The sequence below is a fragment of the Temnothorax americanus genome, unplaced genomic scaffold (genome assembly GCF_048541705.1).
Source record: "Temnothorax americanus isolate GAGA-0224 unplaced genomic scaffold, ASM4854170v1 Scaffold20, whole genome shotgun sequence".
NCBI lineage: Eukaryota > Metazoa > Arthropoda > Insecta > Hymenoptera > Formicidae > Temnothorax > Temnothorax americanus.
The window spans coordinates 140,530-162,975 of record NW_027509339.1 but is presented as its reverse complement, the minus strand read 5'-3'; the positions used below and the strand labels follow the sequence as shown (position 1 = coordinate 162,975).

At 40.6% G+C, this 22,446-nt stretch overlaps 1 protein-coding gene across 1 annotated transcript in view; it reads left to right on the top strand.

Annotated features, from left to right (window-relative positions):
- The first annotated feature begins 874 nt into the window (after positions 1–874).
- Positions 875–22,446, top strand: part of Imp (IGF-II mRNA-binding protein) — a 91,571-nt gene continuing 69,999 nt past the window's right edge. Inside the window, exon 1 of the mRNA XM_077406352.1 lies at positions 875–1,548. Coding sequence (XP_077262478.1) covers positions 1,374–1,548 — 175 coding nt within the window. The 5' untranslated portion in view covers positions 875–1,373. The remainder of the gene's footprint in view (positions 1,549–22,446) is intronic.

The window sequence follows — 22,446 nt, the reverse complement described above, 5'->3', positions numbered from 1 at the left end:
GTGGTTAACGAACGGCCAATCCGCGCTCCATCACCGGCGGATTTCGAGTTGGTTTCCCGCTCGGTACGCCGCGTTTGCGTTCACGCTCACGCACGAGAGAGACGAACGAGGGAAAGAAAGAGAAAGAAAGAGAGAGAGAGAGAAAGAAAAGCAGGAGAGTGCACGCGCGAGCAAAGAAAGAGCTACGAATTCGCGAAAGAAGGAGAGAGAAAGGCTAGCGATGGCAGAAGAAAAAAGAAGAGAGACGAGTTTGCATCGCGTCTCAACTGCCTCCTCCCTACCCTGACCTGAGAGGCAAAGGGGTGAAAGAGAAAGACAGAAAGAGGGGCACAACATGCCGAACGAGAGAGCCCCTTGGATGTTGCGTTGTGGTCTAGCCGAAGAGAGGAGAGCCTGGAAGGAAGGTGCGTCGCAAAGAGAGAGAGAGAGAGAGAGAGAGAGAGAGAGAGAGAGAGAGAGAGAGAGAGGAGGGGGGAATTCCTTGGACACGCCGCAAGTCGACGCGAGGAAGAGAGACAAACTTGGCGAACGCGCGCGTCCCTTAAACTTGGAGCAATCGGGGAGAGCCATTTCTGCGAGGACACGCTGGCCGGTCTCCATCGTCGTCGGTTTCTGCGATCGAGCTGCTGACGGACAGCCACCGGAAGCGCGTAGCGCGTCAGATTCGCGCAACAGCGCCGCGTTTGAGTCGTCGGAGAGACAGACGGAGAAAAGTAGAGAGAGAGAGAGAGAGAGAGAGAGAGAGGGAGAGAGAGAGAGAAAGAAAGAGAGACCGCACACACAGTCGTCGCCTATCCGCGGATCGAGCGGCTCGCAGTCGGCCAGTTGAGGCGCGAGGAAGCCAGCAGCGGAAAACAAAAGAAGGTGCCAAGCCCGTCGAGGACCGATCTCGTCGCAGAAGTCGTCCAAGGACCCCGTGCATTTTGTCTCTCGCGTGTGCAGCCCGTGACCCACACGCGATTCTGATCCACGTCGTGTCCGGGATCCAGCCAAGAGTTACACCCGCGTGCCGTCCTACCAAGGATATACCATCGGACGCCTCCAGGTCCCATCCAAAACCGATCTAACCCGCGCGATTTTCTCCACTTATCGCCGGTACCACATACCTTTTTCCCTCCCGCTCGTCCACGTCGTTCAACCGCTCTGTGATCGTCGCGATCTCCGTCGTGTCGTGTCCGCGTTCAAACCAAACTTTCCACCGGGTCCACGTAGACCCCGAGTCTACGACGAGGTCAGTACTCGGGGAATCGGGTACGCGAGTCCGCGCGCACGCGCACCGAAACGTCGTTTTCGTCGAGCCTGCTACACGTGACCGAGCCGCGTACTCGGTGAAAGCCGGCATCATAGCGTCGAGAAGCGAGCAGCCAGCCACCATGTCAAAGCTCTACGTGGGCAATCTGCCGTCAGATTGCAACGAGAACGCTCTCAGGCAACTCTTCCAGGAGCATAGCCTGGCATGCACCACGATCCTGGTGAAACGCGGCGGTTATGCCTTCGTCGACTGCGCCGATCAATCCACGGCCGATCGGGCGATCGACAAGCTAAACGGTGAGTTGCCAACATAAAATGAATTATGCTAACGTTGCCTTTAATGCTTCCGATAATGCTTTATACATCGCTTCCCATCACAACGACGACGACGACGACGACCGGGAGAGGAGAAAAGAAGTGATCGAAGAGGAATGTCCATCCGCTTCATGCCGCTTTGCCAATTATTTGTATAATAATAAAACTATTTTACGCTTTGCCATCTATGCTACTGCTTTTTTTTCCAAGCTTATGCAACTTATGAGTTTATAAATCTTTCTCATAAATATTAGTCGACCGATTGATCAACTAATATTTACAATACTGGCTTTATAAAAATCTCAGCGCAAAGATGAAGGTTTTAGTGAGATCTTCAGGAGTCGTCTGGATGATCGAATTAATGTTGAATCCTCCGCTTTATTAATCAAGCTATCCTGATCCTAAACATCCATATCTTCCTGTTTGCTTAATACTTGTACTGCTGAAAATAAAGCTTTTTTTTTACAATGGTATGTAACACGCTATGCTTCATTTAGACGCTTTTTGCTAGATTATAAGAACGCCGAGTAGATGTAAGAATCTGCGTAGCATGCTTCCAACAGATTTTCTAAATGCTAGAGCGAGTGTTTCGTTAAGCGTTTCGAAAGAATAGCCAATATATCTTGACAAATCCCTCGAGAGATTTTTTTGTGAAATTATCTGTCAGGTTACTCTGTCACATCGATAGTTGATCGTCAATTGTTTCCTTTTTTCCGCCGACGCACTTTGATGTGAAATTGGAGAATATCGAATGTCTTTCCGGTGTATATAACAAAATAATGACTATCGATGTGACAAATAACACTGTCGATATTACCATCATATAATTATTTAAAGATAAAATTTCTTATGTGCAAATTGTAAAATTCCACTTACTTAAGAAACATCAGACATATATTAAATTTGCAAAATAATTAGCACGACACTAGAGTGATCGATAATTGACGGCTGTTTGTAGGAATAACCTCTTGTATGTAAAAAAAATTAAGCGGCGGGATCATTATTTAATCATTAATATTTAAAAATACATAAAAATATATATTTTGTGATTAGTGAGAAAAGATTTAATCTAAACGACTACCTAGGTCGTGCTGGTGATAAAATGGATAAACAGTGATGTGTAAACGAGAAAAATGTTCTTCGATGACACTGGACATATTTAAACCTCTTCAGCTTCAGTCGTCGACCGGAGGAGATTGAAGCTCGTATGACGAGCGAATTTATGGTCGTGTAGAATCAAAATATCGCCGCGGACACGCGCGAAATTGACTTTATATCTCGCACGGCCACTCATTTCCTCCGTGGCTCAAAGATTGCTCCATTCACGTATGACGAACGCGAGATTAGGTTCGAGAGTCGCTGTGTCACCGATTTCGGTTTCCGCCAAAAAAAGGCAGTTCTGTCACAACCATGAAATTGAGCTCCTCAATATGCGGCACTTAAATTCCTTTTAATTTCAAGTTATGTGCTCCGGCTCGCGCTAAAAAATTCCATGAGAGCAGTGTCAGATATAGAAAACGTGATGTACCTTATCTCGTTAAAGCTTATTCCGAAATCCAGCTGCCTAATACGATTAGGAAGTGATATAGCATTCCAAAAGTCAACTCTCTGAAAATATTGCTACGAACGTTCTCTCTCTATATATATATATAAAATATGTATTAATATATCAAATATAATCTCGAGAAGCTCGAGAATCAAAACAGCAAAGTTAACACAAAATAATCTCATTGAATTACATAAAAATTACTTTTAGAGAATATATGTAATGTAATACACAGTGATTTTTTTTATATTTCGATATTTATTTAATTCTGCTTCTGAATCAAATCGGAGAGAATCGTCGAATTGAGATAATTTGTCAGTTATCTTAATTTTTCCCAAAGTAGAGCGGGACAATTTCGTCTGCTCCACTTTCGTGGAAAACTTATCCACGTGGTAGATATCGCATCGCAAAATGGCGCCAGTTACGACAAGGTCACGTTTGTGTGCTCGCCTTCGCGATAAGTCGCTGATAATCGTCTGCGTCGACCAACCGTTGTCGATCGCTCCGATTACGGGCCTGGCTCTTCCCGCCAAAACGGAGGCTACGTGCACACTCGAGGAGTGCCTATCGCCGGCAAGACACTCATTCTCGGGAAGCACAACGCTTGACAATCATAGAAAAACGCTTTCTATACTTTGTATCTAAAATTTTTGTCTAGAACAATTGTCTCCAGGAAGCCACAACTCGAATCTAAACCTGAAAGAAATTCCGTAAAATTTCTTTCGTATGCCACGTTGAAAAAAATATTTATTTGAATTTTAAACACTGAGAATAGCTCGTTTCTCGACGCGCTTGTCGCTTACACTTACCGTAGCAAATTTCTATAAAGAAATCTAATAAAATATGTAGAATATTAGAAACAAAAATTGAGAACTTCGTTAAAACCTGTTCTTGAAATAAGACTCTAATGTTTTGGCTTCTGTCCATCGATGTTACTTTTCGAGACGTACGACGCGCAAAAATTGTCTGCCGAGTGGAAGTTAACTATGCGTGACGAAACGTCAGGCGGCTGAACGCGTCCGTTAATCGTTATAGACTGTCGGCGACTATACTAGCCAAAACGACTATTCTACACCCTCGCATTCGTTTAGACCTCTAAATGGTATATTTCAGTATGGTGTAACTTCGTACAAAAATATTCCCCATCAAAAATTATTTTTAAAAATTTAACTCGTAACAGGTATTTTTAGTATTCCTTATTGTGAAAAACATCACTTTTCTATGCAAGAACTTATATATTGACAAATAAATAAATAAATAATATAGTGATATTTTGTGGACAACCAGTTTAAAGGATTAAAATTTCAGAAAATTTCTTACTTTAGGATGTACAAAAGGTATACGTGTCGACGTGGTCCAAGAGAGAAACGTTTCTCTGAAAATTATCCTGAACAATTAGAAATGAGAAGCAGACATTGTATACGTTTGGCAATCTATACGTTTCGTATTTTCGCATCGACCTCTTCTCGTTATCTCGGTACAGTCCTGACCTAACGTTCCCGACTTATCCCGTCGATCGTGAGAATTTGGACCGGCACTTGACTTCGAGGCTCCGAGTCACGCCCGTACGAGTAGTAGTCAGTTGGTGGGTTCTCCCGCAGCCGAAGAGAAGAAATGTGGTCAAGGTCGCGAATGGTCGCGCGCGCGCGCGCGCGCGCCCGAGCACGCGTGACGTATGGAGCTGCCTCGATCGCCCCCGCCGCCTCCGCCGCCATCGCGACCGCCGCCGTCGTCTCCTGCTCCGAGGTTGAAATTTACATCGCGAATAGCCGCCGATCTCATCTTCTCGGCTCTCCTCCGCCTCGCCCGCCGAAAAATCGGTTAGTCACACTCGTCACGTTCCGGCAGCCATGCCTGGTATATCCAGATCATAAATTCCATTGACAACTCTGTAGTTTTCGTGCGCTCTCGCGCCCATCTCAGCGCTACCTCATTAGAGCGTGTTAATGCACGCACGCGTGCACGCATCGCACCGAAGCGCCACGTTTGAGGCCACGTTTCATCCTTGAACTTCTCTGATGAGGAAACAATCGAAACTAATCCTCGCCGACACGAGAGTGCTTCGAATACGTTGAAAAAAAACTTCAAATCACGTAATTTTTTTTTCGAAACAGTCTTGCGAAGTTAACGTGTTCGATTCTGACCAAATATCTATTGGAAGAATAAGATATTGGGAAGACGATTATTATTGCCAAATAGAATTTTTATGGTATTATTAGCTGGAACTGTTTTAGAGGGGGGGGGGAGAAAATTTTCAAGAAATCTAGAAAATTTGTGCAACAAGTTGTTTGTATAGATTTTATTCTTGTTGGGGGAAGAAGAGCGTTTTTCTTGGTGCATGTAATCGTACTCTTAGCCGTATAAAGCGTGCAAGAGCTACTTAGAAGTGAGCTACAGGAAGGAGAGTCGGGAGAGCCTCTTGGAGCGATTCATGGCGAATGCTTTCTCTCTCCCTCTATATTTCGTTAGCAATACGGTCGTTGCTTCTGCAACGTAAGGGCCGATCCTCGGATACAATGCCGCGCGAAGAACGTTACCGACGAGCCGAGGCCAGAACTAGTTTGGTGGGTTGTTGAGTTAGGTTTTAGAGAGCTCTACCAAAGCCGCAGTCTAATCGGGCTTTAGGAGGCTCGCACGCCGCTCTGTCTAGCGAACGATTGAGCTGATGTGTGCTCATTCGCGTCGTTTCAGAGTTGCTAGTATATACCGAAACGCGAATTATAGATATTTGAAATCCATGTTTCGAAGTGTCAGCACGGCCCATTATTATATCAGATATATGAATATATACGTTATAAAATTTGATTTTCAGTCTAATTGCGTACATGTAATAATCAGAAGAACAAGAGATGTTATAATAATTATATAATTATAAATAATGTGAAATTAATACAAATTAATAAATTAAACAAATTTACTTTTTACATTTATTCGGCCGTTTTTTGGTAATTATGATTATCTCAAAATTATTATCCACAGTGTATTTTTATATTAAACGCAAAGATACATGCAGTATTATAACATGGACAAATTAATTTTTTCTAACATTAATATATTTTCAATGATTTGCCGTAATCTACGAATATCACTCGTTTAGTTTCTCTTATGCGATAGTCTTCTGGCAAACACGAAAATCTTATCGAGAATTTTCTCAAAGGTCGCATTTCCCTTGAATTCCACAGACGACGGCAGTATAACGTGCCATGCCTGTTTGTGCGTGCACAGCATGCGTCTTCCTCTTTCACAGCCGGCGTTCGTGCACGCCATTCTCTTCAGCACGATCTCGAAGATACGAAGCCTAAAAGTCGGTGCCGAGACGCCAACAGGAAGCTGCCACATTCTTCCATTCTGGCTGCCTCCTATCGCTTTCTTCTTTCCTCGTAACACGCCGGCTTGTACCGAATTGATCAGCCGTTATCCATTATATTATATCTTCTAACCCTTGCCACGAGATTCATTATTTATTATAAGAAGACTCAAAAACCACACTCGAAATCATCTTATGAACTAAATATTTTATTCTGTATTTCTGTAGGTACATATTTTGCTTACTATATATTCACGCTGAACATCTCACCGCAGTATATCTTAATTTCATAAAAAGAAAAAAGTATAGGATAATTTGAGAAAATTCAATTTTTTTTTGAATTTGATAAAGTTTATATAGGAATGTTTAAACGAGAATACTCTGCAGTTGCTAGGATGGGGTGCGAACGGCCGCCGAGTGCGAGGGTTTACACCCACCAGTGCAATTCTCGACAGCTAGAACGAGCAGATGCTCCTAGGAATACATTATTCGCATCCAAAACTGCCTGTACTTAATACGCTCCCTTTTCAAACGTCTGTGGGAGACGTCCCATTTGTTCGAGATGTTTCGCATTTCTCTCCCTTCTATCGAGACCGTATCTTAAACAGGATTGCCTCAGTCATTCCAATATTTGTACTATAATTTGTACTATACTTTATGCCGTTCCCCAAATATACAAGTTGATAAAAATCTGAAATATGTTTGATAAAAACTTAAAATACATACGTTTATAACAAACTATTATAAAATATCTACACTTCATAAATAAGAGAAATCTGGTGAAAAATTTATGAAACATATGAAATATACGAGCTATTTTTTCTGGAAGTTATTTCAATTTTGAGTCACGTTTTTAAAATTGTTATTAAGATACATCACATCAATTCGTATCTGTGTCCTGCTGTCCTGCTTGATTTCGGCGTCACGCAAAAAGCCCATCATACGCATTACCGTAATTCGACGCACCTCGCTTCTACAATAAAATAATAAGTCGCTTTAAACGTCTCCTCGCCTCGCCTCTTCGTGGAAACGAGGATCTCTCGAATGAGAAAAAAGTGCAGTGACTCCGTATTATTTCTCGCACCTTTTCTCCCATCAAGCGTACCGCGCACCTCCGCGCACCTCCGCGTACGTGCGTATATGTTTATGCGGCCGAATAAACATGTCCGCGCAATCTCTTCCTTTTTTTGTAATCGCTGCCCGCGGCCCGGCCGCGCCGGCTTGATTTGTCGCGTGCCTGCTCGGGACCACCTGCCCCCGAAAAAAGTTGCCTGTTAACAGTGCACCGGTAACCGACACTGATGGGGTCTTACGATTCGCCTTTCCGCCTCGCACAAGCCCGGGCAGCCCACGGGCGACTGATTCCACCGATCGCAACTCACACAGCGGAGTAGCCGCGTCCGTCGTAAGCCGAAAACACGACGGAGGCAGAAAGGAGAGTGCCAATTATTATAATAAGGGTTTTTCCAACGGTGACGAGCGCGATCATTATTATTTACCGTTTTAATCTGCTGCACCTGATCGATGCATATCAATTATTATATCTTGGAAAATAAAGCCTTCTCTTTTTTTAAGAGCGCCTTTTAATCTCATCTAGAAAAATGGCAGATTCAGATCGATTAGCGATATTAAATACGCCAGGAACTTATCTTCTCGAATAAGCGGTTCAAGCAAAGTGAACATTTTGGAACTCACAATCATCAGATTTAATCTTCTCAGATAGCTCTCTCTTTCTCTCCTCTTTTTAATTGTTTCTCTCGTGCTCGTGAAAACTTGTGCTTGCATTGCGGTGCAACGCGCTTCTCGACGGTGACTTTGCCACGTGTCGTTATCTCGGCGGTGCATAGGAATTGGTGCGGGCAAGGTGCAACCGTGACCGGCCGCGCGTTTGTCCACGAGGCTTGTACAATGTGTCACCGAGATCGAGCCGCCCGGGCACGCGATATCGACTAGTATAAACTGGTATCAGCCAGCTGCGGCATCACTTCGAAATCTGAATAGAGTAGCCGAAAGTCTGCTAACTTGTCGCTCTCCTGCGACATGTCTATAGAGACACATTCCTCCAATTGAACCGAGCTTTTTCATTGCATCGACATAATACGCGCCTTTATATCGGATCTTTCTTATTTGCACAAATGCCTAACACAAAATGTTCTATCTAAGAAACCATTATGTGATATATATCTCAGGTGTTTGCGATAACTTATTTCTTGAGAAGAGAATATGTCGAGATACTTAGAAAACATTTTATTTCTTTACTTAATCGCAAGTGAAAAGTTACCACAGATTTTATACCTAATCAGAATTGGAGCAGAGTTGCAGATATTATTTCAGGAATTAAAAAGAACTGTATTTAATTTCAATATAGAGTTTTCGTATAGGAGAAACCTCAGCGTATTTGAAAAGAGAAACAAAGCGCTATCTTTAGCTCCGTGTACAAAGACTGCGATAGTATATCTTTCTTTACTTGTCTTTCTTTCCATCATTCCTCTGTCACAAAGTGACTTTGCTTCATGGTATTATGGAGAAGCCTGATAATAATTCTAAACGATATTTATCGACGATATCCATTGCTTTAAGTTTGGTTAAAAGAAAATTTGATAAGGAAATATTTTGAGACATTAAAGGACTTTCTTATAGAAATGTTTCTTTCCAGAGATTCATGCTCCAGATGTTCGATCTCTCACTCGTCAACGCTCATTCTCTATTTGCTTCTTGGTCTCCCGCTCTTTTCCCTTTTTTTCTCTTATCACATTTATTTTAAGAACTTCATGCGGCTGTCTCAAATACAGTTTTAACTCAAAATCGCACTTGTATTAAGTCATATGATATGTTAGTTTACATGATTTCTGACCGTTTGTACGTGATTTAATCGACTATAAGAGGTCGAGAGATCTAAAAAGTCTCTCTTTCTCTTTTTCTTTCTTTCATTATCTTTGGTAGAAATAATTATTCTTTAATTTTATATCATTCTTAATTTCTTACAACTCTTTTATAATCAATTTTTATATTTTCATAAAAATTGTATTTTTTCCTTTATCTTTTCAGGGATTTTTCCCGAAATACATTTCTCGTTCCTCTCTTTTTCTTTCGTACGCACAACTCTCTCACACTGTCGCGGTCTTTCTCTCGAAATTTCACTGTCTTTGTCTACGTGACCTCTGCCCGACTGCTCGGAGACACGTGTTTGTTTTAGATACTCGGCCATTGACTCCCCAAGCGCGCAGCGTCACTGTCGGAGTTTTTGGCGGAACGAAAGCACCTCGCGTCGCGATCGAAGCCGCTTCCTGTCCTACGTTTCTAACTCGTCGTCCCCACGGCCCACATTTAACGTTAAATATAGCCAGCCAATTCTGAGTTTCGGTTAAACGAGAGACCGCGAACGTCTTCTCAATGAAGCGAGTTCCATTGAATTCTATTAACCCTGGTCGACCCGGCTCTACCACGTTATCGCTTTGAATTTCACATACATGCAAAATATCGGCTATTAATTTTATTATTGCAGCATCATTATCTAATTATCATTTACGCAGTTCTTTCCATTATCTTAATTGCAGTATTTCTTGTTTTGAAATTATAGATATATATATAAACATTAAAAATTTATGATAACACAGAAATAATTGTGTCACTACAAAAGAATTAACGGAGAGACACGTGTCGCGCGCGCGGACAAAAAAAATTCATTTCAATATTTTTCGCAAATGTTGAGATTTTAAAGCTTATCGAGAAATCGAAATGGAATTTCGGCATCACACGAATCGACACGGCTGTTATACGTGTGTCCCGTTAATTCATAATCGCCGCAACGGCGCTCATCGTCGATGAGATCTGTCAATTAGCATCCAGAATAGCGTCTATGAATTCTAACAGATTTGTGTGACCTCAGACGTTATAATGAGACTCTTTTATATCTTTTGTATTCTCTTTATCTCATCAGAGTTCATTGATAAATTCTCTAAAAGTTTTTTTTTTTACCAAAATTTACAGAGAGAGAGAGAGAGAGAACATACGAACTTTGTTGAAAATGTTAAAAGAAACCTTATTATCGTCGGTTTCTTTAAGGTGTTAATATGAAAGATTAAGTGTGGCCCTTATGCGTGCGTATGCGCGTGTATGGAGAATGTAAGTGGACAATGAAATCTCGTTTCTCGGTCAATTTTAACTGGACATCGGTTTGACAGAAGTTTCATTTAAGACTTAATGATCACGGCATTGAATGCGGAGGGATGAAAGCTCGCGATAAATGATAACGGTTACGGGGTTAAGGGGGAAAGAGAGGTGGAGCGCACAATGTCTGGCCCACGTGCGCATAATTGTTAGGTACACGCGGAGAGAAACTCGAGTCTTTTTCGACAGGTGTCAATGAACCGGTCAACGACGTATCCGTCGGAGGATAAGCGACGAAGAGAAGGCGATAGCCCCGGCGAAGGGAGAACGGGCGGGAAAAAAATACGAGCGAGGCTCGTTCGCACCTGCCTCGGTCGTGCGAGCCGAGCTCACGGTGATTTCACATTTCGTGGTTCGCGAGGCAGACGTGCCTCCGAATGCGGCACGAAAACCGATTTTCCACACACGAGAAAGGGCGGTTGAAAGCTTGGTACCGCAGTTTGACAGGAATAGGGAGAGGGGAATGAGAACATTGCGGGGTTAACAAACCTAAAGCTTTTTAAAGGGGCGAGAAAATTAAATTATATTATAAATTAAATAAAATTAAATCATGCGCTTTTAATTGTTTGGTGAAAATAAATACAAAGCATTCACTACTAATTAGCATTAATTAGTAATTAATAATATAGAACAATTATCTAAACTAAAAAGGAGATAAATGCGTGAAGTGAAGAAATATCATGTTCTAATAGGTGTAACAGGAGAAAATGTTGTTCTTGACAGACATTCATTCATAATGTAGACACTTACACTTACAATGGAATCTGCCGCTCATTTTAGGAAGCAGCGCTCTTTCTTCATGCGTATTTTGCGATTTCACGGGGAGAGGGAGACGAGACGAAAGAATTATCTTCCGTGACTGATATATTCGGGAAAATTATGATTTCGTGGAATTTTACGTTTCTCAAACGTAAAATGGACCTATCTACCTTCAACCAAAGAATTGTAACAATTAGATATGCCTATCCCACGACTGTATTTCATTTCTTTTCAAGCGCAAATTTCAATCTCTCTTGGTAGTTATTTTATTATATTTGATTCCAAGTCATTCTAGTTGTAGCAGTAAATGAGAGTGATGACAATTATATTTTATAAATACTTAATTATTAAACAGAATAATAAATTTCTTTCGCCAGTATATAGAATAACAATTAAAGTAATTTAAATCGACCTGAATGGCAATATATATAACGTCTTTCCGATATGAACATTGAAAAATGTTGGCACGACACCCGCACGGTATACGCGGGAGGTTCCAGATTCAAACCCTGGCTGGGGTAATATTTTTCGCAAAATTTAAAAACTATTTAATTTAGAAATTACATCAACTGACCAAAACCCATGGTCGAAATTAATAATGTCTCGATATTGATCTGAAAAAAGTGCTGTGTGAATCCGACAAACCAAGTTGGCTCACAATTTTTTAATTATGCGTACATATCGGAAAGACGTTATACATATAGTATATTGCCAGTCAGGTCGATTTAAATTACTTTAATTGTTAATTATTATTCTTCGCTATTTATTTTATGTTTTTTTAATTAATTTGTGTGTGCTTATTTCATATTTATCTATATACATGCTGTTTTGCCCTTGTTTACGTTAATCGTGAAATTTTATTTTACGCGTATTGTATTAATTCTACTGCAGCATCAGATTCTAGTGACGAAAGAATCGACCGGGACAATTTTTTAAATTTATTTACAAGGAATAGAATAACAATATAAAAAAAGTTGTAGAAAAACGATTTGCGTCACGACACTCTTAAAGATTGTTTTAAAAAGCGACGAGGTTTTTTTCCGTTCAAAATCGAAAGTAAATCACAAGGACTTTATCGTAATTTAATCCTCGGTTAACGATAAGAAAACAAGTTGACTGCCTTGAGAACATACGAGAATAAAAATTATGGAAGTTTATGGGAAGAGAACAAGGAGGGAACCCCGGCAAAAATCTTATAAGCCACACATGTGCCTTTGCACTCGCTCTATGTATAGTTCTTTCTGCGAAAAGACCCTTCTTACATTACATTAAATTTTAGTAAAATATCATGCAACTCATATGTGGAAAAGAAATCACAAATATATAAAAATATCTGCAAATTTAAGTATCCTATGATAGTTTATTAGGAATTTAATATCATATAAATACAGAATATAATAATTGACAGTAGTAAAATAAACTTAGGTATGGTTAATCTAAAATTAAAATATATTGAATCGGAAACGTATCAGCTGATAATCAGGCATAAAAGATCATCGCGTAATCTTAGTAGATAAGTGATAAAGAATTACGCGGAACTCATTATTTGTCTAATTAGATTAAAGATATAACTCAGACATTTCGTATGTTACGCGCCGCTGATTTAAGATAGAAGTTATAAGAAATCGATTTATCCGCCGGTGAAAATCGCGTATGGCGCACCCGAACTATTAAACTGTCGTGACGTGGGCGATACGGTGATATGCCCGATGCTGAGCAGAAAGTCAGAAAGCTTCGTTCCCCGATGCGAGAGGAGGACGGCAGTCCGCACGTCGAGAAAAATTACATCGGCACACCGCCATTAATCTCCGAACGAGCGGATATTATTTTAATTCTCAAGTCTCGAGCCCAGTCTCTTCCGAGAAACGCCGGCCTTTGTCCCAGCCGGCTGCCCAGAAAGAAAAGTGACCGAGTGATTTAATCTACGAACGAACGAATAGCGCGACCCTGGACTCCTCTTCTGATGCTCGTGCTCGCTGTTTCCTCCTCTCCTCTCCTCTCGTCCGCCCGCCATCGGCGAGATTCGTTTTTGCTCGCCGAATTTGCGACGGCGGCGACTGCGTGCTCGAAGCTCGAACTCGGGACCGTTTCTCGGGAAAAGTCGCGACGAACTTCCTCCGGTTATTAAGAGTCTCTCGGCGACATTGCACTTAATGTCAAGGAGCGTGGAACATTGAACCTGCTGTAATCCCATTCATTCAATAATTCAGCTATTAGATAGGTAAACTGACATTTTTTCAAAACTTTCTGGATAATGAAACGTTGCTTTCGAGCAAAAACGCGTAAACTTACTATTGTAAAATAAAATTATATTATTACATATAATATTACATAAAATATCTGCTAGATTAAATCCACTTAAACCTAAGCAATAAGATGCTATATTTTATTATATATTTTCTAAAACTCAATTCGCAAAGACTATAATTATCAAATTATCTCAAAATTAGAAAGGCGAGTAGAAAGGTAACCATTTATTTTCATGCCATTGAAAGAGAAGCTATTAATCAGAAATGTCTTCATCAGAGAGAAGGAAACCGAAATAATCTCCGGATTTCTGATTTGTTCAATCAAATGTAGGAAACGGTGTTGTTTACGCACGTTTACGGGGTGTTGTTCATGCGTATGCCCTTTCCATTTTCGATAGTCGTAAAATGTCATCGGCCGGACAGATAAGACCGCAACTTTTGCTCCAAAAAGTCGCCGTCTTACTATATTCAGATAATGAATTCAAAAACCGAGAGCGATATACCACTGATTGTTGAGAGATAAGCGTCCATGTGCGTACGCGTGTGCGTGCTTGTCTTCCCTTCATTCTCCGCAGCGCGACCGTGAAACGCGCACACGGCCCGGCATTCGTAACAGCTCGAAACTCTGAACTTTGTACACCGCCAGATAATGGCCGTTATCTGCGCCTCCGCGCACAACTTTCATTGACGAACGTACTTTTAGATGCCACGAGCGCGCGAGGAATCTAAAAATGCGTATTATGTTCCGACGTTGTAAGAGGCATCAGGTAAACAGAGTAAAACGCTTGAGGAAAAGAATTTTTTATTTTATTTTATTTTTTTATTTTTTTTAGCGTTTTTTACGTATGTCGAAATTTATTCAGATTATTGTGATGGAAAAATTAAACATTAAAAATTGCCCGTTTAATAAGATAGAAAAATCCGATTAATTTTTATTTAGAACCCGGAACTTCAGTCGTCAATTGACAATTTTTCATTGACTGTAATATTCTTTTATTCGCTGAATATAACGAAAGAGTCTGGCGCAAGAAAATGGTTAGATTGCATTCAACGAGATCTTTTTCGAGTGCGCGATGCACTCGCAGTAACATATTTTCGAACGATGACTCGTGCAATCCGGAATAGCGTAATCAGTTAACGATGCAATGTTCTTCGTATTATTACCACGCGTATTATTTATCGCATGACGCAACATTTTTCTTAATTTCATCGAAATTAATCACCGACAAAAACATCTCTCGCGCGGTTGTCGGTGTTTCAATACAATAACGTTCATATTAGGAAAGCGCATCGTATATGTATAAATGCGTTTGTATATCCTTCGAACTCTCCTTCTGCACCTCTAACACAGCAATTTTCTCAGAGAGTATGCAACCGCGTAAATTAGAATATGATTGTCCTTAGCCCTGCATTATCCCATTTTGAGAGAAAAGAAATTATAAAATGTAATTAATATTAATAGATAATATATATAGGGAAAATTATATATATATCTTTAATGACAATTTTCTTACAGAGAAATAAAAAGAACCAATATATTAATATTACATTATTTTCAATTTTAGATTGCTTTTTATAAATTGAATACGTTTTATTAATTATAAATAATTGAATTAAACTTTGACTCTATAAAAAAAAATTTAAGTTTTCTATAATTACTATATATTACGGTGTAGAGAAAAATATAAAACCGTCGTTTCTAGCGGAATATCGAAACTACGTTCGATAATGCGTGCTGCTTAAGAGCCGGATGTGTGTGCAGCTCGTTTTTGATCGATAGAACCAAGGACGACTCGTCAGGCTCGCACGTTTAGAACATCCTAAATTTGCTTTGCGCCAAGGATCCCCGTTCATATACAACCCCTTCAGTATTAGTTTTAATTCAAAAATTTTATTTTTATGGAGCTTTATCTTATTTAAGACAAAATTTAAACAAACTATTAAAGAATCAATTATTTTACAGTCAATGAATCAAAATATATAAAAATTTATATATTATGGATTATATTATGTTTACATATTATTATAATTTTAAACGAGATAAAAGAATTGAAGAGCCTGGGAGGGTTAACGTGCAACCCCGCATACATAATCAGTCACGAAAGAGGAAGTAATTAGTCCACCAATTAAAGCAGAGAGAATGTAGACTTGGCTTAGTAGACCATGGCGCGTATTCATATTCCACATTAAACACTAAAAGTGGGATATGAATATACAGTGTTACAGTTATTCGGATAATTCTTGCGTTTCAACCTATAGAATAAATTCCCTTAGAGTACATGAATAATGTAGTAAAAAAAACTGCCAGGTGCAATAACTGTATAATTTATGAGTTACAAATATCGATAGTGAGCAAAAGTACCGTTCCAATATATATTGGCACGAACAAATTATAGATTTAATACTAAAATTATATATATAGCAGTATTACAAATGAATTAATATATATAAATAATGTGATTATAAAGTTTGTACAATGGTACGGCAAAATCACACATATGAGGATCATTCTGGCTACGGCAGTTGGTCGGCGAGGACGAAGTTGGGCATCTCGCGCTTTGGCGCGCTTTTCTGCATGGATTCTCAGTCAGGACCTATCTTAACGTGCGTGGGCCCGCTCGCTTCATTCGGCAAACTAACCTACCCGTCTAAGTAATCCATTGTGCTCCTCGTGTTCTCTTTGTGTGGCCGCTCTCACGGTGAGGGATCGGCGTGAGGGTTAGAGGGACAGAACGATGGAAAGAGAGAGTGGCAGGAAAAGATGGACAGAGGGAGAGAGAAAAAAAAGAGTGAGTGAGAGGGTGTGAGGATGCGGGAGATAGAGCAAAGAGGCGGGATCGAAGACGAAGGAACGAGAAAGAGGAGCCACAAGGCCAACCGAGTTCTAAACGATTCCTTGTTGCCTTACGCTTCTGCCGCGCCATGGAGATTGACTAACTGGTCCAGTTTTATTTACCGAGAAATTGTCGGTAAAAACGCGCAATATTTTTTTCAAATACGAAGTTTTAATTCATTCTTTTGGAGCGTGACAAGAGTGACCGATGATTTTTAACGCACCTAAGGGAAATTGTAATCTTTTAACAACATGAGATAGGAATGACTGCAAGTATATACATTTTAAAATTAAAATAAACATGTGCACGTACATTGCATTGCCTGCCTCTAAAAAGATACAATTAATGCAAAATTATTCACGATTTTACTGAAAACACTGGGGAACACATATATATGATACGTGCAGACGGCGATAAATGCAGGCAACGCTCTCGTATTTGTTCCTGTTGCCTTTCTGACGTTTTCCAAAACGCGTTTGATTATTCTATGATGATTCTCGTTGCGCGATAGGCTCCGCTGATATTCGTCACGATACGACACGACCTCGGAAAGATATATTACCTGGAATCACGCGACCGGTTGTACAACTTTATCCTCGAGTAAACCTCATTCAGATCGCACAACGTTTCCGCGCTGATCTTAAAGACAACCTTCGAGTTAATTACCCCACCCCTTCCACACACCGTCGCTTTTTATAACGATTATTACTTTGTCATTTTTCTCGCATGGTTGCTTCCCCCGGAACAGTCCTGCACCAGTCAAACAATTACGTAATGCATTAATTAATTCCAAATACGTTATGATAAAATTGTCCGGATACGCCTCGGTTCAAAGTAATAGAACATGAAAGTCGCGCATCCAAAGCAGTTGCTTCAAGATGCAACAATTCTTCCGTTTATTTCTAATAAGTTGAAATTAGATTGGAATTCGATAGATTCAATTATTGACTTAACCGCGTCAGTTTCCACCGTTTTCTCGATATGCTGTTCTTATCAGCTCGTGTTACGTAGTACGTCGCGTGAGTCACGGCTCCGTGGGACTGAGGAGACAAGTCGAGCGGTAACCCAATAGTAATTTATGTACCTAACCGTGCCAACCGCCGTGTCCACGGCATCGGTATTCAGCATCGGCCTGGAATGCGCAACAGGAACCTGTTCTCATTCCCATTCCCATTCTCGTTCCCGACGCAGCGCTACCCAAATATTTCATTACTTCCCCGTGGAGCCGATGTACTCTGGACCCTCTTTGCCCCTATCTCCCTTCGTCTGTGACACCTCCTTGCCTTTCCCCAGTAAGAACCTTGTCAATGTTATGTCATTCAATAATCGTGTCTTTTAATGTATCGATAATAAATTCTGAAATACGAGTATATGAGACATTAACGTGTGAAAGTTAATGAGTAGTAATAAAGGAATGAATAAGTGAATAATAAAACTTATTAATGTAAACCATATCAACAAAAATCTTAAGCGATACGGAAATAATTTCCACAAAATTAAATAATTATTGCGATTTTACCAAAAATATATTTTGAGAAAAAATAGTCATTTAAGTGTCTTCTTTTTTAAGAAACGTAGAAATAATTTTTGAATGAAATTCAAAAGTGGATAGTTAGGCTTAGAGATGAATGAATACAGGAGAAGCTTCTCGCCATATCAGTCAACGAGATAGGAAACCGCTAACGCTGCACTTCGGATGCACTTTTGGGATCTACCTTCGTCGGCCGACTGATCTTTATCTCTTAGAATCGTGTCCCTTACGAATAACCGATATACTGCGCGGGTAAGGAACGGTGCATAATAGCTGACATTTAATATCGTGGATACGGTGATCCTGTTTGTCACTCTACACTTGCGTTTACATTCGGCTGCAGCCATAATATTATCTTTTAGCGATAATTCCGGGACGGTATGTGGCTTTTTATAATTGATAGATTCGACAAATAGGTTTATTCGCATATAGTAAAAATCGAACGTTACATATATCTCAAATGTTAATTTTGTATTTAATTTTATAAAAAGATATTTATGTATGTATATATTTTTGTATAATACTATTTTTTATATATTTATATTAAAATTTTATATATTTATATTTCCCTAATTATAAATTCTGCGAAATCTAATAAGTTCCAAAAGTTTTAATTTGAGTGAGGTTTATTCCGTACTCCATCTTCGTAGGTCTTTTTTTTATACCGCATAAAAAACCTGAAGCATCGCGTACTTGAGAAGGTTTGCTTGCGTTCAAGATACGAAGGCGACAAGGGAGATTTAAAAAAAAGAGAGAAAATGAATTGATATATAAGTAGGTTGCATGGCGATTCTACTACGTCCGGATAACGCGCCCAAATTCGCTGTTAGCTCGCTTTAGCCTAACCCTAACTGGCAAAGAAGAAGACGAAGAAGAAGAAGAAGCGAGCTCGCCTACCTGACAGCTCCGCTACGCGTTGTAGGAAAAAGAAGGGCAGGCGGACAGGCAGTGCGGGGCGAAAGAGAGAGGGATGAGGTAGGGTAGGGTAGAAGGGAGAGACAGCGTGTACTAAGGAGACCTTGAAGGCTGCTGGCCGGGTGCCCAGGTCTAGTGCTGACCCACTATAAAGGCACTTGCCGTCCTCCTCAAACGTCAGGACCGCCGCCTAGCACCCTCTCCCTCGGGAGAGAGCGCCTGCTAACCTACTACTCTCCTGCCCGCGCTCTCGCTTCGTTCACCGCATATACATACACCGGCTCGGCTCCGGCGGCTCGACTCGACTACGAAACTCGCTTCCAGACCCGGACCACGAGAGTTTAGAAGCTCTCTGAAACGAGGGCCTCGCGCTCCATCTCGCTTCAATCTTTCTGGCCCTTCCTCGTTCCTTCTTTCACTCGTCGTCTCGTACTTCGTGATCCCCTGCGCCCGCTCGCTACCTTCACGATCTCGTTTTCACTCCCTCTTTTTAGCACCCGCCCCCTCTCTTCTCTCTCTCTCTCTCTCTCTCTCTCTTTCTCCCCCTGTACAATTCTCCTTCCCTCGTTTCATCTCCCCGTGGCCCTTCTCCGAATATCCGTCTGCTCTCTTCATGTCGTCACTACCACGTGTAACTCGCCCCTTCTGTGTAGTGTTTCTTCTTAGTTTGTCTCTTACTCTCTCCTCACTCTCTTTCTTTCTCTCTTTTGCTTCAACGCCGATGCTCGCTTTCTTCATCCCTTTTCTTCGCTTTCTCTCCCTTTTCTGTCGCTCTCTTTCATCTACTCTAACACAACACGTGCGTCGAGGAAAGAGGGAAGAAGAGAGAGAGAGGGATGGTGTGTACGTTTTGGAGGGAGTAGTACCATCTAGCATAGCAACTGCTGTTTCTGCATTTCTTCGCAGCGCGCCCCATGCGAGATGCCGGTATATTTTAAGCGTATAACGGGTGTCCCATCGCCGAAACGAAGCGCCGGAGCTTTCCCGGAAGCTCGCGGACGTTTACAAACCAGTTACACATATTTATTACACGACTCAATTTAATTTACCTAAATGTATATATAAAGCAAAGGAATAATTTTTTATATTACAGTCTTTTTGATGCAGCACATTAATGAACGAGATAAATGGAAAAAATTTATTGCATCTAAGAATTACAAAATTTTAGGGTCAGGTAGAATATACTGCACGTATATATTGTAATTTAATATTGTAACTATATAATTAGAGTTGAGATGGACAATAAGTTAATATTACATAATTTTATTTGAAAAAACATCAAAATGCTTTGCGAATTTTCACTAAGAAAGTTTATTAATAATAACTACATATATTTTATTAAATTATATCTTTTTTTTATATTTTATATGATATTCTCCACGCATATAATAAACTAATAATATAAAAGAACATTGTTTATATCTAACATTACATCACTGTTGACAGATACTTCAATATCGACAATCATGTAAAATCTTTAATTGCATCGCTCTACTAATTATTACTGAAGTACGTCATCCGCTTCTTGTCAAACAGTACTGAAAATTTCTACCTTGCTTCATTTTAGCATCTATCTGTTAGCCATTGTTACCGCTGTTGTTATACCTGCATTGTCGTTAGTGCCGTCGCGTTTTGTTGTACCGAGGCGCTTCTCAAGCTCCACTTTAGCGAGTGTAATGGCAAAGTTAACCCCGCTGGTGCAATCTCGTCCCATCTTTACGGCTCGTGAAATCGGCCGTAAAATGCGCGGCATATTTAACGCGGCATAAGAATTGAATTAAAGCTTCGTCAGGACGTACCCCGGGCTCTGTACCTCTCTCATTCTCTCGCCACCGAATTGGCTTTTGCATGAAACCTGTTGGCTACGCGGTCGAGCACACTCGTCTATATAGGTACACTTACGAATATTATTACTGACGGGGCAGAGCTCGCGAGGGGAGAGACTTGACACGAGACATACTAAGTAGCCATTTAGATGGCCACTCCTTTCCTCTCGTCCATCTACCGCTCTTTATTCCGTTATATCCCGCTGTCGAACGAATGACTGAAGGAGAGAGACACGCGAGCACGCCATTTTTCTGCTGCCTTGCGCATTCTTCTTATTTCGTTTTATATTCGTACTTCTAATTCATTCGCATTTCCAAGCCGGCTCGTCCAGCCACGATGTATGCATACCCTCATTGTATTGAGCGTAGCATCTAATAGAATCTACGTGAACGAGTTTACCACTTGACCCACGCCGTTCTACCACAAGAAAATCTAGTCTTGAAAATCTTCGTCTTAAAATCGAGGAAACGTGCCTATTTATTTACATAAATCGCGAGAAATTGTCCTTGATTAGAAAACAATTTGTAATTATATATAAAAATCTCGAATATTTATAATTTTAATAGTAATTAAATGATGTCATATTATAATAATTAATTATGTAGGTATATGTATATAATTGACGAGATGACAACGAGTATTGAGGGTATGACAAACGAAGCGGTAGTTCGATTCTAACAAGCCTCGCTCGCGCTCGATTAAAATTTAAATGGGCACAATCGCAAGAGCTGACACCGAAGGCACGGCACTCGTACCTCAACGGATCCGCTTAACGAGCGCTATGCCGAATGACCGTTCGGCGCGAGAATAGAATTATTCGCGAATATATTCTTCTCGCGATTCGCGCGGCGAGGAACCGGTCATGGGAAATTAGATGGGCTTGACCGGTAAACGACACCTGGCACGTAGAAAACGAAAGGAAATACTTGGTGTGCTATATATATATATATATACACGTTTTTCTATTATCTTTCTCTTTTTTTTCTCTTTTTCTTTCTCTTTCTCTTTTTTACTTTTCTTTTTCTCCCTCCTCCTTGCCACCTTCTCTCTCTCTCTCTCTCTCTCTCTCTTTCTCTCTCTCTCTCTCTCTCTCTCTCTCTCTCTCTCTCTCTCTCTTTCTCTCTCTCTCTCTCTCTCTCTCTTTTCTAACTATCTCTCCCATTCTTCTTTGTCGCGAGCTACGAAATGTCAGTTCACATAACCTTTTGATCCTGATTAGAATATGAGTGAGGTGTAGCTGTGGTGATAGCTTTCGGTCGGGTTAATGCCGGCCGCGATTTTTGCGCCGTTACCGCACACGTGCACACCGGAACCCGGAAGCGGCCGCGCGGAACCGGTGCGGTGTCCGGCCGCATGTGTTTTTCCATGGGAAAAGTCTCCCATCTCTCCTCGTTTCATCCCTGGGGTCAGAGGTCGAGGCTCAAACAGGTTGTACGCTGACCCATTGATCCAATTCTGCCGTTCGACTTGAGACGCATGAGAAAATCGCGATGAAAATATCTACTTGTGATCTCGTCAAACTTTATGGTGATAGAGAATTGAAGCTTAATTAGAAACAGAATACCAAAATAATAACAGTGAAAGTTTGTTCAATATCGACGAAATTTTTCTTAATACGATATAGTGAAGCTACAGATACGCGATGTTGGGGTTTAAAAATCCAATTCTAAATCAATCGTGCTCTTATTATATAACAAGCTTATTAACTATTTTTTTGACAATCCTAAAATTTTTTTATTTTA